Genomic DNA, 20,080 nt, shown 5'->3' with positions numbered 1-20,080 from the left:
CTCAACAGTTGGGGCTTGTAAAATAAAACAAACATGGCGGCGCCCTGTGCGTGCTGGTGGACACTTATTCTCAAACGTTTGGGGTTCATTGGTACACACTAATAACTATCCGAAGGAAATATTGACCATGTCCCGTGTTATTGCTAAACTTCACCTAGTCCCAACTAAAACGTTTGGGGGCCCATCGATTTCCGTGTCAGAATACAGCGTGTAGTCAACAGGCACGCTGACTGCAAGAACAGACCCCACTATTACCCTTCACATAACCCAACCTCATAATATTTAACCCTCGACGGAATTTCTTCAAATTTTTAGAATGTATTAATGACAAATGTAGCTTAATAAATAGTCTGTTTTCAGCTTTTTCCTATGTACAGTTGTCAACTTATTCAAAGTTAAAGTCATCTCAAACGTTTGGGGCTCATCGACTTCCAAGTACCGCCAATACAGCGTATAGTGAATACTGTAACATTCGTGCCAATCAGCCAGTAGACTTGATGACAAGTCGTTAGGCGCTGCCTATTTGTCTGCCTTTCATGCAACAGTCACAGTGCGATGTTACACATATCAGCCAGTAGAGGGCGCCAGCACGACTCCGCGGTGCAAAAACAGATCCCCACTATTATACCCTTCACAAAACCCGTCCTCATAGTATTTAAACCTCGGTATAATTTCTTCAAATGTTCAGAATCTATTAATGAAGAATGTAGCTTAATAAATAATATTTTTTCATATTTTTCCTATGTACAGTTGTCAACTTATTCAAAGTTAAAGTCATCTCAAACGTTTGGGGCTCATCGATTTCCCAGTACCGCCAATACAGCGTATAGTTAACAGGCACGCTAACTGCATAAAAACACCCCACTATTATACCCTTCACCGAACACATCCTCATAAAACTTAAACCTCGATGGAATTTCTTCAAATTTGGAGAATCTATCAATGAAGAATGTAGCTTAATAAATAATATTTTTTCATATTTTTCCTATGTACAGTTGTCAACTTATTCAAAGTTAAAGTCATCTCAAACGTTTGGGGCTCATCGATTTCCAAGTACCGCCAATACAGCGTATAGTTAACAGGCACGCTGACTGCATGAAAAGACCCCACTAATATACCCTTCACAGAACCCGTCCTCATAGTAGTTAAACCTCGACGGAATTTCTTCAAATTTTTAGAATCTATAAATGAAGAATGTAGCTTAATAAATATTATTTTTTCATATTTTTCCTATGTATAATTGTCAACTTATTCAAAGTTAAAGTCATCTCAAACGTTTGGGGCTCATCGATTTCCCAGTACCGCCAATACAGCGTATAGTCAACACGCACGCTGACTGCATGAAAAGACCCCACTAATATACCCTTCACAGAACCCGTCCTCATAGTAGTTAAACCTCGACGGAATTTCTTCAAATTTTTAGAATCTATAAATGAAGAATGTAGCTTAATAAATAATATTTTTTCATATTTTTCCTATGTATAGTTGTCAACTTATTCAAAGTTAAAGTCATCTCAAACGTTTGGGGCTCATCGATTTCCCAGTACCGCCAATACAGCGTATAGTTAACAGGCACGCTAACTGCATAAAAACACCCCACTATTATACCCTTCACCGAACACATCCTCATAAAACTTAAACCTCGATGGAATTTCTTCAAATTTGGAGAATCTATCAATGAAGAATGTAGCTTAATAAATAATATTTTTTCATATTTTTCCTATGTACAGTTGTCAACTTATTCAAAGTTAAAGTCATCTCAAACGTTTGGGGCTCATCGATTTCCAAGTACCGCCAATACAGCGTATAGTTAACAGGCACGCTGACTGCATGAAAAGACCCCACTAATATACCCTTCACAGAACCCGTCCTCATAGTAGTTAAACCTCGACGGAATTTCTTCAAATTTTTAGAATCTATAAATGAAGAATGTAGCTTAATAAATATTATTTTTTCATATTTTTCCTATGTATAATTGTCAACTTATTCAAAGTTAAAGTCATCTCAAACGTTTGGGGCTCATCGATTTCCCAGTACCGCCAATACAGCGTATAGTCAACACGCACGCTGACTGCATGAAAAGACCCCACTAATATACCCTTCACAGAACCCGTCCTCATAGTAGTTAAACCTCGACGGAATTTCTTCAAATTTTTAGAATCTATAAATGAAGAATGTAGCTTAATAAATAATATTTTTTCATATTTTTCCTATGTATAGTTGTCAACTTATTCAAAGTTAAAGTCATCTCAAACGTTTGGGGCTCATCGATTTCCAAGTACCGCAAAACAGCGTATAGTCAACAGGCACGCTGACTGCATGAAAAGACCCCGCTATTATACCCTTCACAGAATCCGTCCCCAAAGTATTTAAACCCCAATAGAATTCCTTCAAAGTTTTAGAATCTATAAATGAAGAATGAAGCTTAATAAATAATATTTTTTCATATTTTTCCTATGTATAGTTGTCAACTTATTCAAAGTTAAAGTCATCTCAAACGTTTGGGGCTCATCGATTTCCAAGTACCGCAAAACAGCGTATAGTCAACAGGCACGCTGACTGCATGAAAAGACCCCACTATTATACCCTTCACAGATTCCGTCCTCATAGTATTTAAACCCCGGCAGAATTTCTTCAAATTTTTAGAATCTATTAATGAAGAATGTAGCTTAATAAATTAAAAACTTATTCAAAGTTAAAGTCAACTCAAACGTGTGGCTCATCGATTTCAGTGTACACAATACAGCATGTAGTCAACAGGCACGCTAACTGCAAGAACAGACCCCACTACCCTTCACAGAACCCATCCTCATAGTATTAAAACATCAACAGAAATTCTTCAACTCTTCAGAATTTATTAGTAGGGAATGTAGCTTGATAAATAATATTTTTTTCATATTTTTACCAATGATAGTATTAAAACACGTGTTCTTGCTCACACGTGCGTCGTGGGCGGATTACTCTTCATGCGTGGACAAAACCACTCTGGCTTTTCGGCGATACCTCTAACATGCTACCACCTTTTGAATTGAAATCACAGGCTATAGTTATACTTTATATGTCTACATTTAACATAGATTAAAACAATCAAATGGTTAAAAAAACAAAGGTATACGCTCCCGTTAAGGCATTACAAGGCATCGAGTTTGTTTTATAAAGAACTGCTCGTTTACTTTTATAAGATTTGTTATGCCATAAAAACAAAAAAAACTAAAGAGTGAATTTTCTTTGGGGAGATTAATACTTGGATTAACCAATTGAACACAGAACACACATATTTGAGGATACTCAAACTTTCACCAAAATTCATCGTCTTCGCATTTCTGGTCAGAGACGTCAAGACTGCAACCTTGTGAAAAAGATGCTTTATGGCTTCTAAAACCAAGACGTCTGTCAAGTACTGGTATCTGTAAGGAAAATGGAGAATCCTGTAATGTTGCAACTTCGTAAGCTTGCATTTTAAAATTATCAATATTTGACGGTCCACACCGCCTTCGTGGAGGACGTATGACTAGCGGACACTATAGCTATTTTAACGAAATGTTTTAGCACCATATGAAAACAAATCTTGAAAGCATCCCATTATTTTTTGTTTACCTGTAAACATTAGGTAAAATATAGGATTCGTATTTATATAAAAACCTTATAATGTTGTATTAGTCTTAAGCCTAATTTTTAAGAAGTTCATTTCAATACAAGCCCCTCAAAGAAATAGTTGTTTCCAAAAATGTTGTGGAAGTCTGGAAATTTTTCATAAAATATAATAGAAACAAAATAAAAAACAATAATAATGTGAACGCTTTTTTCAATATTTTATTAATCATTTTTTTTTTCAATGTATACATTGAATCATACAAAGTAAGAACGCTGCATTATTAGTTAATCCTCCTCTCTTTTTCATTTTGTTGGCCCACAAAAGACTGTTCAAGCGTTGACACTTTGTTTTCATCCATCAGAATAATGATGTGCTTTTAAGATATCGAATCGACTGTATAAGTGTTATGCTTGTGCTTACTGCGGCCGATGACGATATTTCAACTTCTGAAGACGGCTGGTCAAAGTTTTCGGAAAGTTGAAGCTCTTAGGTGACACGAGTGAAAATAGCCCCCTGTGTACACGGAAATCGATGAGCCCCAAATGAAAAAAATTATATACTAAGCTACATTCCTCAACAATAGATTCTAAAAATTTGAAGAAATTCCGTCGAGGTTTAACTACTATGAGGACGGGTTCTGTGAAGGGTATATTAGTGGGGTCTTTTCATGCAGTCAGCGTGCCTGTTAACTATACGCTGTATTGGCGGTACTAGGAAATCGATGAGCCCCAAACGTTTGAGATGACTTTAACTTTGAATTAGTTGACAACTATACATAGGAAAAATATGAAAAAATATTAATTATTAAGCTACATTCTTCATTAATAGATTCTAAAACTTTGAAGAAATTCTACCGGGGTTTAAATACGTTGGGGACGGGTTCTGTGAAGGGTATATTAGTGGGGTCTTTTCATGCAGTCAGCGTGCCTGTTAACTATACGCTGTATTGGCGGTACTTGGAAATCGATGAGCCCCAAACGTTTGAGATGACTTTAACTTTGAATAAGTTGACAACTATACATAGGAAAAATATGAAAAAATATTAATTATTAAGCTACATTCTTCATTAATAGATTCTAAAAATTTGAAGAAATTCCGTCGAGGTTTAACTACTATGAGGACGGGTTCTGTGAAGGGTATATTAGTGGGGTCTTTTCATGCAGTCAGCGTGCCTGTTAACTATACGCTGTATTGGCGGTACTTGGAAATCGATGAGCCCCAAACGTTTGAGATGACTTTAACTTTGAATTAGTTGACAACTATACATAGGAAAAATATGAAAAAATATTAATTATTAAGCTACATTCTTCATTAATAGATTCTAAAACTTTGAAGAAATTCTACCGGGGTTTAAATACGTTGGGGACGGGTTCTGTGAAGGGTATATTAGTGGGGTCTTTTCATGCAGTCAGCGTGCCTGTTAACTATACGCCGTATTGGCGGTACTTGGAAATCGATGAGCCCCAAACGTTTGAGATGACTTTAACTTTGAATAAGTTGACAACTATACATAGGAAAAATATGAAAAAATATTAATTATTAAGCTACATTCTTCATTAATAGATTCTAAAAATTTGAAGAAATTCCGTCGAGGTTTAACTACTATGAGGACGGGTTCTGTGAAGGGTATATTAGTGGGGTCTTTTCATGCAGTCAGCGTGCCTGTTAACTATACGCTGTATTGGCGGTACTAGGAAATCGATGAGCCCCAAACGTTTGAGATGACTTTAACTTTGAATTAGTTGACAACTATACATAGGAAAAATATGAAAAAATATTAATTATTAAGCTACATTCTTCATTAATAGATTCTAAAACTTTGAAGAAATTCTACCGGGGTTTAAATACGTTGGGGACGGGTTCTGTGAAGGGTATATTAGTGGGGTCTTTTCATGCAGTCAGCGTGCCTGTTAACTATACGCTGTATTGGCGGTACTTGGAAATCGATGAGCCCCAAACGTTTGAGATGATTTTAACTTTGAATAAGTTGACAACTGTACATAGGAAAAAGCTGAAAACAGACTATTTATTAAGCTACATTTGTCATTAATACATTCTAAAAATTTGAAGAAATTCCGTCGAGGGTTAAATATTATGAGGTTGGGTTATGTGAAGGGTATATTAGTGGGGTCTTTATATGCACTTAGCGTGCGTGTTCATTATACGCTGTATTGTGTACACGGCCAATCGTGGGAAGTGTAAGGACTGTTGCTGCCAGTTTAGTGTAGCCTTATTACTTCGGATACTAATAGTGTGTACCAATGAACCCCAAACGTTTGAGAATAAGTGTCCACCGTGTGTGCTCAGTGTGCTAAGTTAGCTCCATGGTTGCGGTAAGAAGTTTTGTTGTTTGTTTGTTTTCCCATCAAAAGTAAAAACAACAATTTAAGACAAGATTTAAGGAATAACAATTTAAGACAAGATTTAAGGAATAACAAAACAATTTCCTTCAGAATTTTTTTTTAAATTTCTTTATAATTTGGTTGTTATCACTAGCTAGTCACACTCACACTCACAGTACAGTGAATGAGTGAGTAAAGTGACAGTCGAGTCAGTGAGGACTGTGTCCACAGTCCACAGATTTACACTAAACTTTGTACACAGTTTGAAGATTATGATAGTAGAAAGCTTCCCTTGAATTTTACTTACTGAGGTGCTGTAGTTTTTGAGAAATGAGTATAAAAGTAATAATTTTTGTCTCAGTTTTAGCATGTAAAAATGTATTTACCAGTTATGTTATGGTTTTGGTATACACTGTAATAATATCATAACTGGTTAAGGGGGTTTTACATGCTAAAATCATTGGTCTCATGAGACGAAAATGATTTTGTGACTTACTTGTTTTACACATTTCTCAAAAACTACAAGACCTTAGTTAGTCATGTTAGTACTAACATTTGAAGGGAAGCTTTCCACTATCATTCTCTTCAAACCCTGTAGGCCCTATATCGTTTAATGTAAATCTGTGGACATTTTGAAAAGTACCCGAATGTTAAACTTTTCATAAAATGAAAAAGTTAAAAACCTGACTGATTTTACCATGATTATTATAGTTTATACAGCTTTAGAATTAGAAAGGGTAGTACTGTGGACACTTCGGCACCTCGCAAACTCTGCATCTGCGACCTCCGTTCGGCACCTTGGTCCTTGCATCTTGCATGTAGCCCACCTTGTTGAGCTGTTAATTGGCTCGGCTTTTAACATCGTCTCATGAGACTGATGCTAAAAGCGGAGCCATTAACAGCTCAACAAGGTGGGCTATCTTGCACCCTGCAAACTCAGCACCCACTCGGCACCCACTCGGCTTCAAGAATGTCAAAACTGTTCAAACTTTTTTTTTACTATTACAATCTCAGCACCAAGCAATATCACTTGCAGAGTCAAGTGGTTAATATAAAGTAACAATACTGAAAAGGTTTGAACTGGTCACTACTCTATATTGCGACACTCCTATGTTCCGCAACCTCGGCACCCTGCAACCTCGGCACCCCGCAACCTCGGCACCCCGCAACCTCGGCACCCCGCAACCTCGGCACCCTGCAAACTCGGCACCTTGTGTATCCAGAAGACTGGTCTCCTTCCACTCTGGTCTACAATGCTCGATGTCAATACCCTCTGAAATGGGCACCAGTCTACGCCACCAACTGGGTCTTCTTTATTGTCTTTGGGAGTGTGGGGGTTGCTAGTGTGGTTTTGTTATGTAATGTCACGGCAATCTCTACCCCCTATACTCTGATGTAGTACTGGTGTGATCTTCCTGATTAAAGAAACTTTAATTTAATTTTACTTTTAAAAAGATTAAGTTTGTAAAAACCTTTGTTTAAAGATTCCAGGCACCATGATGCTGAAATCCACTTCAATGTCATCGGATACAAGAGCAAATGTTCAAGATAATGATAATAAAGTGACTCATCTTGTTTCAATGAAGACGGGACAGCCGTTGATCATACCAGAAAAAGACAGGGTAGGTCACATAGAAATGTAATACATCAGAAAGGAATAACACACTTGTTCGTTTGTCCTTGCTCATCGTTTATTGGAATAGCAATTTCTTTAATGTGATCTGTCAAAACAATTAAAAACAGCTTCCATTTTGAAAAAAATATGTACAAACAACTAATGCTTGGTGTAGACAAAGAGTGAGCACAATTTATAGTCTCAATTGTGGAATATTGCTAAGGAGGGATAATGGAAATATACAGATCTACATTATTATGTTTTCCTTGTGTATCCCTTGTAGCTTGGTTTATGTAGGAGTGTCTCTGAGTTTGAAAAGTTGAATAGAGTTGGAGAAGGCACCTATGGAATAGTGTGTAAGTACAAGCTTTTAAGCTCTTTAGTCCATAATATAGTGACTTTTGCATAATTATGTCAGTGTTAATGAAGGAAAGTTACAGATAAAACATACCTGTTTTTCACTTAGTTTTGGTAGGGTAACGTTTATTTAAAAAACTTATATAGTAATAACATGGACATTTAAGCATGCACATCATTGTAACCATGTCCAAGCATGTGTGTTGCTGTAAACATATGATGTCAAGTACAGTGTATGTGTTATTGTGACCATGTTAAGCATGTGTTGTAACCATGTAAAATGTGTGTTATTGTAACCATGTGAAATGTGTGTTATGTAACCATATTACATTTAATTTTGTTTGAACTGACAGACAGAGCTAGGGACACTCAAACAGGTGAAATTGTTGCACTGAAAAAGATGCGCATGGAGAATGAGAAAGATGGTAAGTGTGTAAACATCGTTAGCAATGACGAAGGTCTTGCTTCTTTTAGTGATAATTAACTGGACAGTATAACATAACAATTAACATAACAATTAAAATTTATAAGGCGCAATTCCATCTAGATCATAGCGCACTAGAAAGAAATTAACTAGGAAAAAGGTGAGTCTTAAGGACTTTACGAAAAGTAGAAAGAGTAGTAGATTCCCTAATGGCAGTTGGGAGATTGTTCCAAATCATTGGCCCAGCCACACTGAAATCCTTTTGACCTAGAATTTTGTGTGCTCGGGGAACATTCAGTGTGGACCGAAGAAATCATGGAGGAGTGTAATGTGACAGTAAAGTGGTAATAGATTTGTTGACAGTGTTTTAGTCATTCCGCAAAAACTACAGCACTCTACCTCAGCAAGGAATATTATTAGGTAAGCTTGCTTCTACCATTATCTTCAAACGGTGCAAGTTTAATGTAAATTTGAGGACATTGTGTTTTGTGTTACAAAGAGTACCCAAATCCTTGAACTCACTGTTTTACGATGTCATCATTCATAGAAATGTTATTTTCTTTTTGTAGGACTTCCTATAAGTGGTTTACGTGAAATTAATTTGCTGATCAACTTGAATCACGACAATGTGGTTCAACTGAAGGAGGTGGTGGTAGGAAGCCGTTTGGACAGGTACACAAGCACTGCTTAAAGGGAAAGTACTCGTTTGGTACATGAAGTTACTTAAAACAAATATTAACTTAAAAACTGACTTGGTAATGAGCATTGAAGAGCTGTTGATAGTATGAAACATTGTGGAAAACGGCTCCCTCTGAAGTAATGTAGTTTTTGAGAACGAGGTAATTTCTCACTAAAATAATAAAAGACTTCTAGCTAGAGGTTTTTTATTCTTATCTGAAAGCACACTCATTCGTCCAACAAGGGTGTTTTTTTTTCATCATTTTCTTGCAACTCCGATGACCAATTGAGCCCAAATTTTCACAGGCTTGTTATTGTATGCTTATGATGGGATACACCAAGTGAGGACACTAGTCTTTGACAATTATGAAAGGTGTACCTCCCCTTTAAAGTAAAGTAGTTGTTCATGAATTGCCAATTCACCTCTCCTCGCTGTATTTCATTGAAGTTTGATATATTTGGGCATCAAGACTGGGGCAATATTTCAAATGTTACGCTAAAATCGCTTGAAAAATGACCTTTACTTTCGTTCAGGCCAAAGTTGGTTGATTAAAAAGAAAAAAAATTCAGGGCTTATCATTACTCCAGATTTAAACTGAATTGAACATTGAAACTCATCAGACAAATGAAACTTATATTAAGATGACTCAAACTTGATTATGTGATGATGACATCATCAGTTAATAAATTATGTTAAATTATTGTTTCAGATTTGAAAAATCATAACTCATAAAGAGTGTGTTGGACTTTGACAATGTATACATCATTAGAAAGGTCATTAAAGGAAAACGTTGCCTTGGATCGGTCGAGTTGGTCTTTGAAAAGCGTTTGTAACCGTTTGTTATAAAATGCATATGATTAGAAAGATATTTTAAAAGTAGAATATAATGATCCACACAAGTATCACTTGAAATTGCATGGTTTTCTTTGTTTCTCGTTGACTAACACTGTCGGCCATTTATATGAGTCAAAGTTTTGACTCCCATAAATGGGTTTTTTAATTAACAAAAACTGCATTTCTATTTTGTTGTTTCTTTTGGTAGCATTTTCCTTGTGATGATGTACTGTGAGCAAGACCTTGCAAGTTTACTGGATAACATGCCAGCTCCATTTACCGAGGCCCAAGTCAAATGCCTAGCTCTGCAGATGGTCAATGGACTTCATTATCTTCACGACAATTTCATCATTCATAGAGATCTCAAAGTCTCAAACTTGCTTCTTACTGACAAAGGGTGTCTTAAAATTGGTTAGTTTTTAGAATGTATGCTTTGAAAGCAGGTTATTCTAGATGCCCAAAACCCAGAAATGACAATGAGCCATCCAAAGTTGATATGTTCATTTGTTGATATTATGTTGATATTTGCTTTTATTTTAAATAAGGGAATCAATGTGTGGTGAAGAGGTTTTCAACTAGTGGTTTAATCCCAACGAGGCCTGGTTCTTGATAATTTTACTGAGACGAAGTCGAGGTAAATTATAAAGAACCAGGCCTCGGCGGGTTTAAACCACTAGTTGAAAACCGATTCAACACACTTTGATTCCCATTCATACATACCTTTTCGGTCAAAAACATCATCAGTTTTTTGTCAAAAAGTAGAATAAATGCACAAATTATAATTGTTAAATGATTTCTTTCAACACAACACCCCTCCAGCTATGAAATAGTAAAGCCCTCCGCCGCCCTCGGGTAAACAACTCTTTATAAGGGAATGCTGTGCGCGTCGCGCGTACCGCGTGATGTGGCACAACTGTTTCAGCTGTTGCTCTCGACCAATAGGAATGAAGAAACTGTCTTATAAGAACAGGTGCAACGTCGTGTGTCACGCCCATGAATTAACACTTTTTACAGGTCATAAACAAAGGTTTATACACACCCACGTGACACGCTCTCCTCAAATAGGAATAGCGAAACTGTCTGAGGTATTTATGAATCTCAAGTAATAAACTTCAAGGGAAACTCACTGGGTAGATGTTTGACAACTTTGGGTTAAACAATTAATAATTAATAATAATTAATAATTTACTTGTGGGATTTAAACCAGGGAACTCTGGATTTAAATGTGACAAGGCTTTACCAAAGGAGCTTTGTTAATTGTTTTAGTTGCTTGAAATAGTTCTTCCCCTTACCCATCCAAGTGGCATAACCAGACATTTTTTTTTTGGGGGGGGGGTGAAGGGGGGTGAAGGGGGGAAGGCTTTTGATCCATTGAATAATTCATTTTGACATTACTTTCACGTATTTGCCTTTATGAAACAGCTGATTTTGGTCTTGCAAGAACGTTTGGTCTTCCAGTGCAGCCGATGACTCCAAGGGTTGTAACATTATGGTATCGAGCACCAGAAGTATTGCTCGGTTCTGTTACACACACAACGGCCATTGATATGTGGTATGTACAAGTACACTGTACTCAAAATAACATTGTTAATTACACTCAATAATTACACTAAATATCTGAAACAAAAAGTCGCATCCCCTTAAGGTGATCCCCTGGCTGCCGCTTCCCAGGTTGTATCGTAATTTGGGTGTGATCCCTGGCTACACGGCAGTTAACAGTTGTGTGGCTTCTGACTGGCACCCCCGAACAAAGATATTGACAAAATAGGGACACCGCCAATATAGGGCTAGTTAGCTCAGTTGGTAGAGCGCCGGCACGTTAATCCGGAGGTCGTTGGTTCGAATCCCACTCTAGTCAATTCTTTGTTCAACCCCAAAAATCACTAAATAATGTGTTAAGTTCAGTTATGGAACAGTCTTCCAGAGGTTGTTAAACAGGCTGAGACATCAGAACAATTCAAAACCCGGTTAAAAACATATCTGTTTACCTTGGTACAATAATTGTTGATTTCCTTTTACAGCGCATAGGGACCTCACGGTGATATGCGCTATATACATGAATGGTTTTATTATTATGTATTATATTTAAAATGCAATCATTTGAATTGAGCTACTGTTCAATAAATTAATGAATAATTAGTTTGTCTTGTTGGTTGAAGGGCTGCAGGATGTATCATTGGTGAGCTGCTAGCAAACCAGCCCCTGATGCCAGGTACATCTGAGCTGCAACAAATTCAATTCATTATTGATTTGTTGGGAACTCCCAATGACAGTATATGGCAGGTTTGTATAAGCAGAGTTAGTTTGGATCAGTGCATCTTATTATGATGTGTAGGCTTCTGCTATTGCTGTTTCTTCTGCTGCTTCTATGTCTCATCAATTTCAGTTCTATCTCAATTTATATTCCTCTAAAAAAATGTTAATAAAACACCAGGGGTCGATTTCACAAAGAGTTAGGACTCGTCTTATCTTGAGTTAGAACGAGTAACTCGTGCTAACTTACATGTAGGATCAATCTTAAGGTCTGCACGCTACAGTGCAGGGTTGGGACTCTTCCTAAGTCCTATAAGATTAGTCTTAAGTTAGGAAGAGTTTTGTGAAATCGAGGCAGGACAAGTGTCTGAGATCCAGTTGATGAAAAGTAACCTCTGGAATACTCAAAATCAAATCCAGATTTTGCTTGAATTTGACAGATCTAGTCATTGAATTTAAAAAAGAAGAGCAACGTTTGACAAGTTTTTAATTTCCTCAAACAAGATTACAAAATGGTAGGCACTGATTCTTACATTGAAACAGCAATGTGTCTTATTGGAATGTTGCAATTAAAGGCAGTGGACACTATTGGTAATTACTCAAAATAATTATTAGCATAAAACCTTTCTTGGTGACGAGTAATTGGGAGAGGTTGATGGTATAAAACATTGTGAGAAACGGCTCCCTCTGAAGTGCCATAGTTTTCGAGAAAGAAGTAATCCAAGAATTTGATTTCGAGACCTCGGATTTAGAACTTGAGGTCTCGAAATCAACCATCTAAACGCACACAACTTCGTGTGACAATGGTGTTTTCTTCTTTTTTTATTATCTCGCAAATTTGATGACCGATTGAGCTCAAATTTTCACAGGTTAGTTATCTTATGAATATGTTGTGATATACCAACTGTGAAGGCTAGTCTTTGACAATTACCAATAGTGTCCACGCTTGATCTATTTGTTGTAAAACTATTTAGCAGACAAAGGTGTCATTCAACTAAATGTTTATCAAATCAACTGATATAGATGTGGAAGTGTAATAAGAATACCAAATTCAAACTCTGGTGTTTCTGATCAGCAGAGTGTGGTTTTGAGTCCCAGTCAGGATGTTTGTGTCCTTAAGCAAGACACTTGACCATTGCTTCGTCCTTTGGATTTAGCCGTTGGTCCCATGTGTTGTGAACGCACGTAAAAGAACCCAGTGCAGTTATCAAAAAGAGAAGGGGTTTGCCCGGCGTTTCTGGCTGTGACTGCTGAATGCACTGAAGCACCTTGTAAACCCTTAAAAGGTGCTACATGATTGGGTCTCAAAATTCATAACTTTAATAACCTATCTTTCTGTAAAAATGTAAATTACTACATAAGTGCCTTAAGTACCTTGTTTGTAGATACGTGCACTATATAAGACTTGGATATTAATATTATTGTGTTGTCTTATTTTTCAGGGTTATTCCAGCTTGCCAATGTTAGAGAAATATAGTCTTAAGAAGCAGCCATACAACAACTTGAAGCATAAGTTTCCTTGGCTCTCCCAGGCTGGTCTACGCATGCTTAATTTCCTATTCATGTATGATCCAGTGAAAAGGTATGCAATGCTTTTAGGTTGAAGATTCTACATATTATCAGTTGTATACTATTAAGCCATTATATTTAAAGATCCGCAAAAGAAACTTATTGATATCAAAGCCAAGAGAACAAAGATTTTGTTCCAAGTATCTCGCTCTCTCTTTTGAGACTTTTATAAACACTGTGAGTCACAAAAACTTGGGCTTGGAGTCGCTGGTGGCAGCAAAAAAAGCGACCTTTTTTTGCGGCTCTGAGCGTGCGCATGCTCAGTATTGGGCGTAGGTCTGAGCATGCACACTACTGTGATAAAGGACCAATGCTCGAATCTTGATCCACTCAAACTTGCCTCAATCGAGCCAAAATACAATGAAATACAACAGGGGAAACCTTTCAATGCATGTACATGTGTAATCCTCTTCTTGCATCAAAATGTCAAAAGCCTAGTAATGAGGGTTTACCCCACATGTTTGGAATTGCAATTGGTTTCATAAAGTCCTTTTTGCTGGTTCTTTAACCACAAGTGGGTTTGGAGCACTTGGTTAAAAACCACAAGTGGATTTGGAGTGCTCTTTCAGCCGTCAGCTACTTTTGTCAACATTTCCTTTATCATCATTATAAAAAGAAAATGTACATAGTACACATGTATATATTAATGTTGTATTTGCCTTGATACAGGCCTGTGTTCTTCATTTATTGAAAGGGCACGGGCAACAAGGCAATTTCTCCTTGGTAAAGGGCACCTTATGAGGAAATTGTGAATTTCTATTGGAGCATTTCAAGGGTACCGGTACATGTATGAAGCAGTATTGTAGTCGAGACCTCAAAGTCGGAAACCAAGACCGCGACCTCCCCATCTGAGACCAAGACCAAGGTGTTGAGGGGGAGACATTTTGCAGTCAAAGACAGAGACCAAAACCGAGACACCAAAAAAGGTCTTGAGACGGTCTCGAGACCGAAACCAGGTCTCGAGACCTACAACACTGGTATGAAGGCATTGACCCGGGGGCATGGATGCAATAGCCTGTAGATATAAAGGGGAGGCTGTGTTTATTTATGTTCAACATTCTTGTGTTTTTCCTCTTGCAGGGCTACTGCTGAAGATTGTTTGACCCATTCATATTTTAAAGAACACCCATTGCGTAAGTTTGATTTGTGTGTAATTTTAATTTCTGTTGTCTAGTTCTTCATTTGAAAGAGAGTTAAATTTTGTATTTTAATAAACTTATAGCGCTGGAGGTAAAACTAACTTTAAAAATTGCAAGATTTATCTGAGCCAAAGTCTGGTAACCATAAATCATGTGAACTTAGTTTCCAAAATAGCCAAATTTGATGGTTTTTTTTAGGAATCATTCTAATCTACTCTTTGAAGACAATAGACCGATCCACTAAGCTCCGCCCCATTGCGTATTGACCAATCACAACGCAACAAAGGTCCGACAAATAAGGTCGGACATGCGTGCGCGTATCTTGGCGCGTGCGGCAGAGTTGTGCATAAAGGCATTGGAGAGCCCAACGTGTTCTTGCTCAGGTGTGCGTGGTGGGCAAAGCCTACTGGATCGGTCTATTGTAGTAATGTTTGGGTCAATTTTGTAGCCTAAATAGCCCAAAGGAAGCTGGTCCGCCCTTCCATGCATTTGGGGGTATCAAATATTCAGTCCCAGCCATGAAATTCATAGTTAAAGACCCCAGTTCCAGGCAAGTTGTTTGGTGTTGAAGACCTGATTCCAAATCAAGGAATTGGTTTGGTTTCTGATGTAAAGGTTTTATTGATATTGGTTATCTCCGTTAACATGACTCAAGTTTGAAATAACCTTCCAGGACATTTTAAAACCTGATTTTTATGCAAGACTTTCTTGGGCTGAATTGATGAAGTAATGTGGTTGGCATGATTTCCTTTTGCAGCATGTGATTCTAAATTGATGCCAACATTTCCACATCATAGAAACAAACGGAAAAAAACAAGTGTTCAGCACCCAGAAGGCAAGAGGTAAAGCTTTACTTTCATTTATATGAATATTACAAACTGTACAACTGTCTTAACTAAAAAAAACAGAATACATTAACTCAGTGTTTGATTGAAAATTATTTTGCCACATAAGTAAAATGAAAATAACTTTGTTTTTAAATGTCTCTAAATCACTACACAGTTTTCTATTGTAATTTGTTTCACCAATTTACTTTCGGGATTAACCCATCACACCATTGTGAAAAAAAACCTATTTTTGTCCCTCTCAAGTCACTATTGTTTAGTCAATGAAGTTCAGTTTTTACACCTATACAAAGAACTCTTCTCATAGACATTAACATGTTTTATTAGATCGTATATTTCTTGCGGTCCTGTGTTTGAGCCACATTCAAAGCAGAATATTTGTTGGGGTGGATTTGTGCCTCACGCCTTTAACAAAAGGCGTTAGGCACAAATCCATCCAAAAGGTTATATTGCTTTCATTGTTTGGGGTGCCTTTTGTCAAGGGCTACCAAACCAGCACACCACCGACTTTAGAATAGATTGCCTGCACAGGCTATCTGCTGCAATATCTCACCACATGACCACCAGCAACACACAAAATGCCAGTATCGTAAGCAAACCGCTGTAAGAATTGTGTTGTTCTGTAATCTAAAGTGAACTAGTTATAGGGTAAGGTACTCCCCCAGTTACCAAAACCAAGTCGTACGGTTCCCGCTCTTTCCAATATGCAGCAGTTCAGTTATGGAACAGTCTTCTCCAGAGGTTGTCAAACGGGCTGAGACATCAGAACAATTCAAAACCCGGTTAAAAACATATCCATTTACTTTGTACAATAATTGTTGAATTCCTGTTACAGCGCATAGGGACCTCACGGTGATGTGCGCTATATAAGAATGGTTTTATTTAAAGAGGATTCCAAATTTGAAAATTACTTTTAGGCTCCATGTTATTAAAGGTGATTTATAAAATTGTGTCTAAATCGATTTGTGTAAAGCCCTAAAAACTACTGTCAAAATGTTGTTAAAGCTTTTTTTGCATTGCATTTTTTTCAGCTCTACATATAAAAGAGAGGATTTTGGTCAAGCATTTGGACCAGAATGTGCCAAGAAGCTTAAAAGATGAGCATTTCAACATGCTGCATTTGGACTGAAAATTGTACCGGAGTGGCAGACTTGACAGTACATCAAAAACTTCTATCAATCTGATGTCTACAAACACAGCAGACTTGGAGCTTTGTACCAGTATACAATAGCAGACGAACAAGAAACAATTCCCTCGCCGGGAACGATCAAGGTGATGTACACCTGTGTACATCACTTTTCATGTTACCCGGCCCGTTGAGCCATGTAACATGCGTTTTTGTTGCGCGTCACATGATTGGTTCTCGACCAATCAAACGTCACAGTTTGTTAACGAGGTATAACAAGTAGAATGGTTCTTTAGGCACTTGTTCTATCATTGCCACTATTAAAAACCCTGACTTGACAAAGGAGAGACAACAAAGATCCTCAACATTTAGTTTTGAGATGTTTTGTGAGAAAATTGAGTAGGCCTTTAACTTCACTGTGATTTGCAGAACCTCCTTTTTCTTGCCTTTCTTGTACCATTAAGGAAATCAAATAATTGACAAACAATGGTGGCAGCCCACCCATTCTGGTCTGCCACATTTGTATAACATGGGCTAACACAACAACCCCTGTAAAAGGCAACTTTTCCACAACCTAATGCTACGAAGGCAACTGGTATGTCTGGGTGGACAAAAATTTGGCTGTCTCGCTGTCAGCAAAAAATTGAGGACAATCTGAAGTTGTTCGGTACAAAATGTCCTCTGTAAGTCTGTCTACAGCATTTTGCCAATTAACATGTCATCGAGGTATTAGATTTTGCCAAATTCACCTTTTCCTGTATCATAATACCAATTAAGTCATTATATATATACATGTAAGTGAGGCATGATTCTCAAATGGGATGCAATTATTTCCATCCTTACACACAACAACACTTAATGCATCCGAGAAAAACTTGTACAATGCTTTGAAACTGGAAGTTATTTGTATAAATAAAAAACCCAAACAATCGATACTCAAGTTTTTGACAATATTTGTTTTACTACCAATAACTTTACAAATGAGCACAGAAATACATGTATCCAACTTATAGACCCTATTCACAATGTGCAGCGCACACACATGCACCGTCTCCTGTCCGTAATTATTGATGTCAAAACGTGCACAAAATGATGGTACGTCAAAACGTGCACAAAATGATGGTACACGTGTTTTTGCACCACCGAACAATGCGCATCTACAATGTCTGCCTTTTTGAGGGTGTCCATTCCCTTTGTGCACGTTTTGACAACCAGGCATGCCTTTTTTCCTCGGATCAGCTGATTTCCTCTTTTTTAAATCTCAGTTTTACCAATTAAAATTGAAAAATACCAAATCATTGACATTTTGTAATGTCCTCTTTTTTGGTTAAGTTACAGTTGCATGCCTGGACACCCAAAATGGCAGACAGGACACACACATGTATGTGTGTGGGCGTTGTGCACAAGGTCTATACAATGATTTATCCTTTAATAAGATTCTACTTCAAAATTAAATAAAACAATTGACTTCATTTGTTGCACACATTTGGAAAAATGTTTGTTCAAACACAAATAACATTCCAGCTAATGAGCCATTGCAAAGGGCTCAATTACTTATGTTAATATTATTATTACATTTCTGGTAATGAAACAAAAGATTGCCACGTTAGTGAACTTCATCACTGTAGCTCACAAGCCTGAGGCAACCCGTAAGCGTGGGTGCTTGCTTTGTGAACCAGAAACACAGAGTTAAACCTACTCTTCACAATAACTGTTGTGTGTTCTTCAATGGGCACTGCTGATCCTTGTATGGGACGTCAGAATGACAAAGCAATTTTAGTTAAGTATCTCGCTCAAGGGTACAAGTGCCCGCCCCCCATGACCAGGATTCGAACCAACACTCGGCCGAATCAGAAACACTAGTCTGGTGTGACACACCCACACCACCCAATGCCAACCTTTGTTATCAACCATATGGACACCATATCTTTGTTGCATATGTTGCCTTAATGATCTGGGCCCAGCATATTTAAAATCGTGCTTGGTTTTGTACACACTGGGAGTCGGCTTGCGATCATCAAACAACACTACCCGTCTTGTCGAACACAAAATAAACCACAGATCTCTTGCTTCAGCTGCTGACAAATCCTTCTCTTTTGCCGCTCCTAAACTTTGGAATAGTCTCCCCCCATCTTTGCGCTCTGCTTATTCACTTCATATTTTCAAGAAGCATCTGAAATCACACCTGTTCCCACAATGATTTTTTGGCTGTTTGATTTAACTTGCATTTGTCTCATCGTTCATTTGTTTCTCTGTTTCATCACAAACCGCTGTGGTCTTGATGAAATGGCGGTATATAAAACATTTTTGTATTGTATTATATTGTGTTGGATAAGAACACCTGAATCAAGTACTTCAAAACATACAAACCTTGGACAAAATATTACAGTGCTGGAACCTTAATAAAACGGCGCTATACAAACCCATTGTATGTATAAGTTAACATGTATCTTCAAACTTAACTGGACAAATTACCCCAAAACAACAAGTAAACAGTGGCTTTGCTCATTGAGAACAGCAAGTGAAGGGTAGGCATTTTCCCCCGTTAAAATCTGGCCACAGCTTCCTTGTAAATTTTTAACATGGAGATGTTTGTCGTAAATCATCATTGTTATGATAACCCCTTACAGACTTGGTTTAATAATATAGAACATTACACAAATTGTAGGAGCAACAAGTCTAATGAAAAAGTTTTGGGCAAATCAAAAGGTATCTCCTGTTCGTTTCAAATATTTCATAAGTCGATAGTTTCACTCCCCTTCAAATTAAAAAAACACAAAGTATGTTATTATTATTATTATTATTATTATTCAGCCACTTCACCGACACAAGAAAATCCAAACATGGTATGTTGAGTATTAAAGGCTCTGAAAACTGTTGGTAACTACTCAAAATAACTTTAGCATAAAAACTTACTTGGTCATGAGCAATGGAGAGCTGTTGATACATGTACATGTAGTTTAAAACATTGTGCAAACAGCTCCCTTTGAAGTAACATAGTTTTTGAGAAAAAAAGTAATTTCGCACTAAAATATTTGAACTGAATGGTAAGGTCTCGAACTCAAGCATCTGAAAGCACACAGCTTGTGCGACAAGGGTGTTTTTTTTCTTGTATAATTCTCTCGCAGCTCTGATGACCAATTGAGCTCAAATTTTCACAGGTTTGTTATTTTATGCATATGTTGAGATACACCAAGTGAGAAGACTGATTTTTGACAATTACCATAGGTATCCCGTGCCTATAAGGTTGAGTTCAGTCTTAATCTGGAGCTGTTTCTGATGGCAGAAGAGGTGTTCAGCTA

The 20,080-nt window shown here is 37.3% G+C and overlaps 1 protein-coding gene across 3 annotated transcripts; it reads left to right on the top strand.

The window, feature by feature from the left end:
- Window positions 1-20: 20 nt before the first annotated feature.
- On the top strand, window positions 21-18,848 carry LOC139934562 (cyclin-dependent kinase 10-like). 3 transcript variants are annotated; one of them, XM_071928830.1, is made up of 13 exons: window positions 21-49; window positions 5,894-5,928; window positions 7,422-7,559; window positions 7,836-7,908; window positions 8,263-8,334; window positions 8,903-9,005; window positions 10,055-10,257; window positions 11,269-11,398; window positions 12,006-12,129; window positions 13,542-13,681; window positions 14,749-14,801; window positions 15,565-15,649; window positions 16,684-18,848. In XM_071928830.1, the coding sequence occupies exons 2-13, from the start codon at window positions 5,920-5,922 to the stop codon at window positions 16,751-16,753; spliced, it is 1,200 nt and encodes a 399-aa protein (XP_071784931.1). In that variant the 5' UTR covers window positions 21-49; window positions 5,894-5,919; the 3' UTR covers window positions 16,754-18,848. The 3 variants fall into 3 exon arrangements, with proteins under 3 accessions (XP_071784931.1, XP_071784932.1, XP_071784934.1); XM_071928831.1 differs by having other exon boundaries at window positions 31-49; window positions 7,429-7,559; XM_071928833.1 differs by lacking the exons at window positions 21-49; window positions 5,894-5,928 and adding an exon at window positions 6,172-6,191 and having other exon boundaries at window positions 7,429-7,559.
- The last annotated feature ends 1,232 nt before the right edge of the window (window positions 18,849-20,080 follow it).

Source organism: Asterias amurensis, chromosome 3 (genome assembly GCF_032118995.1).
Source record: "Asterias amurensis chromosome 3, ASM3211899v1".
Lineage (NCBI taxonomy): Eukaryota > Metazoa > Echinodermata > Asteroidea > Forcipulatida > Asteriidae > Asterias > Asterias amurensis.
Note: the sequence above shows the minus strand (reverse complement) of the source record. Positions and strands in the feature narration are given on the sequence as shown.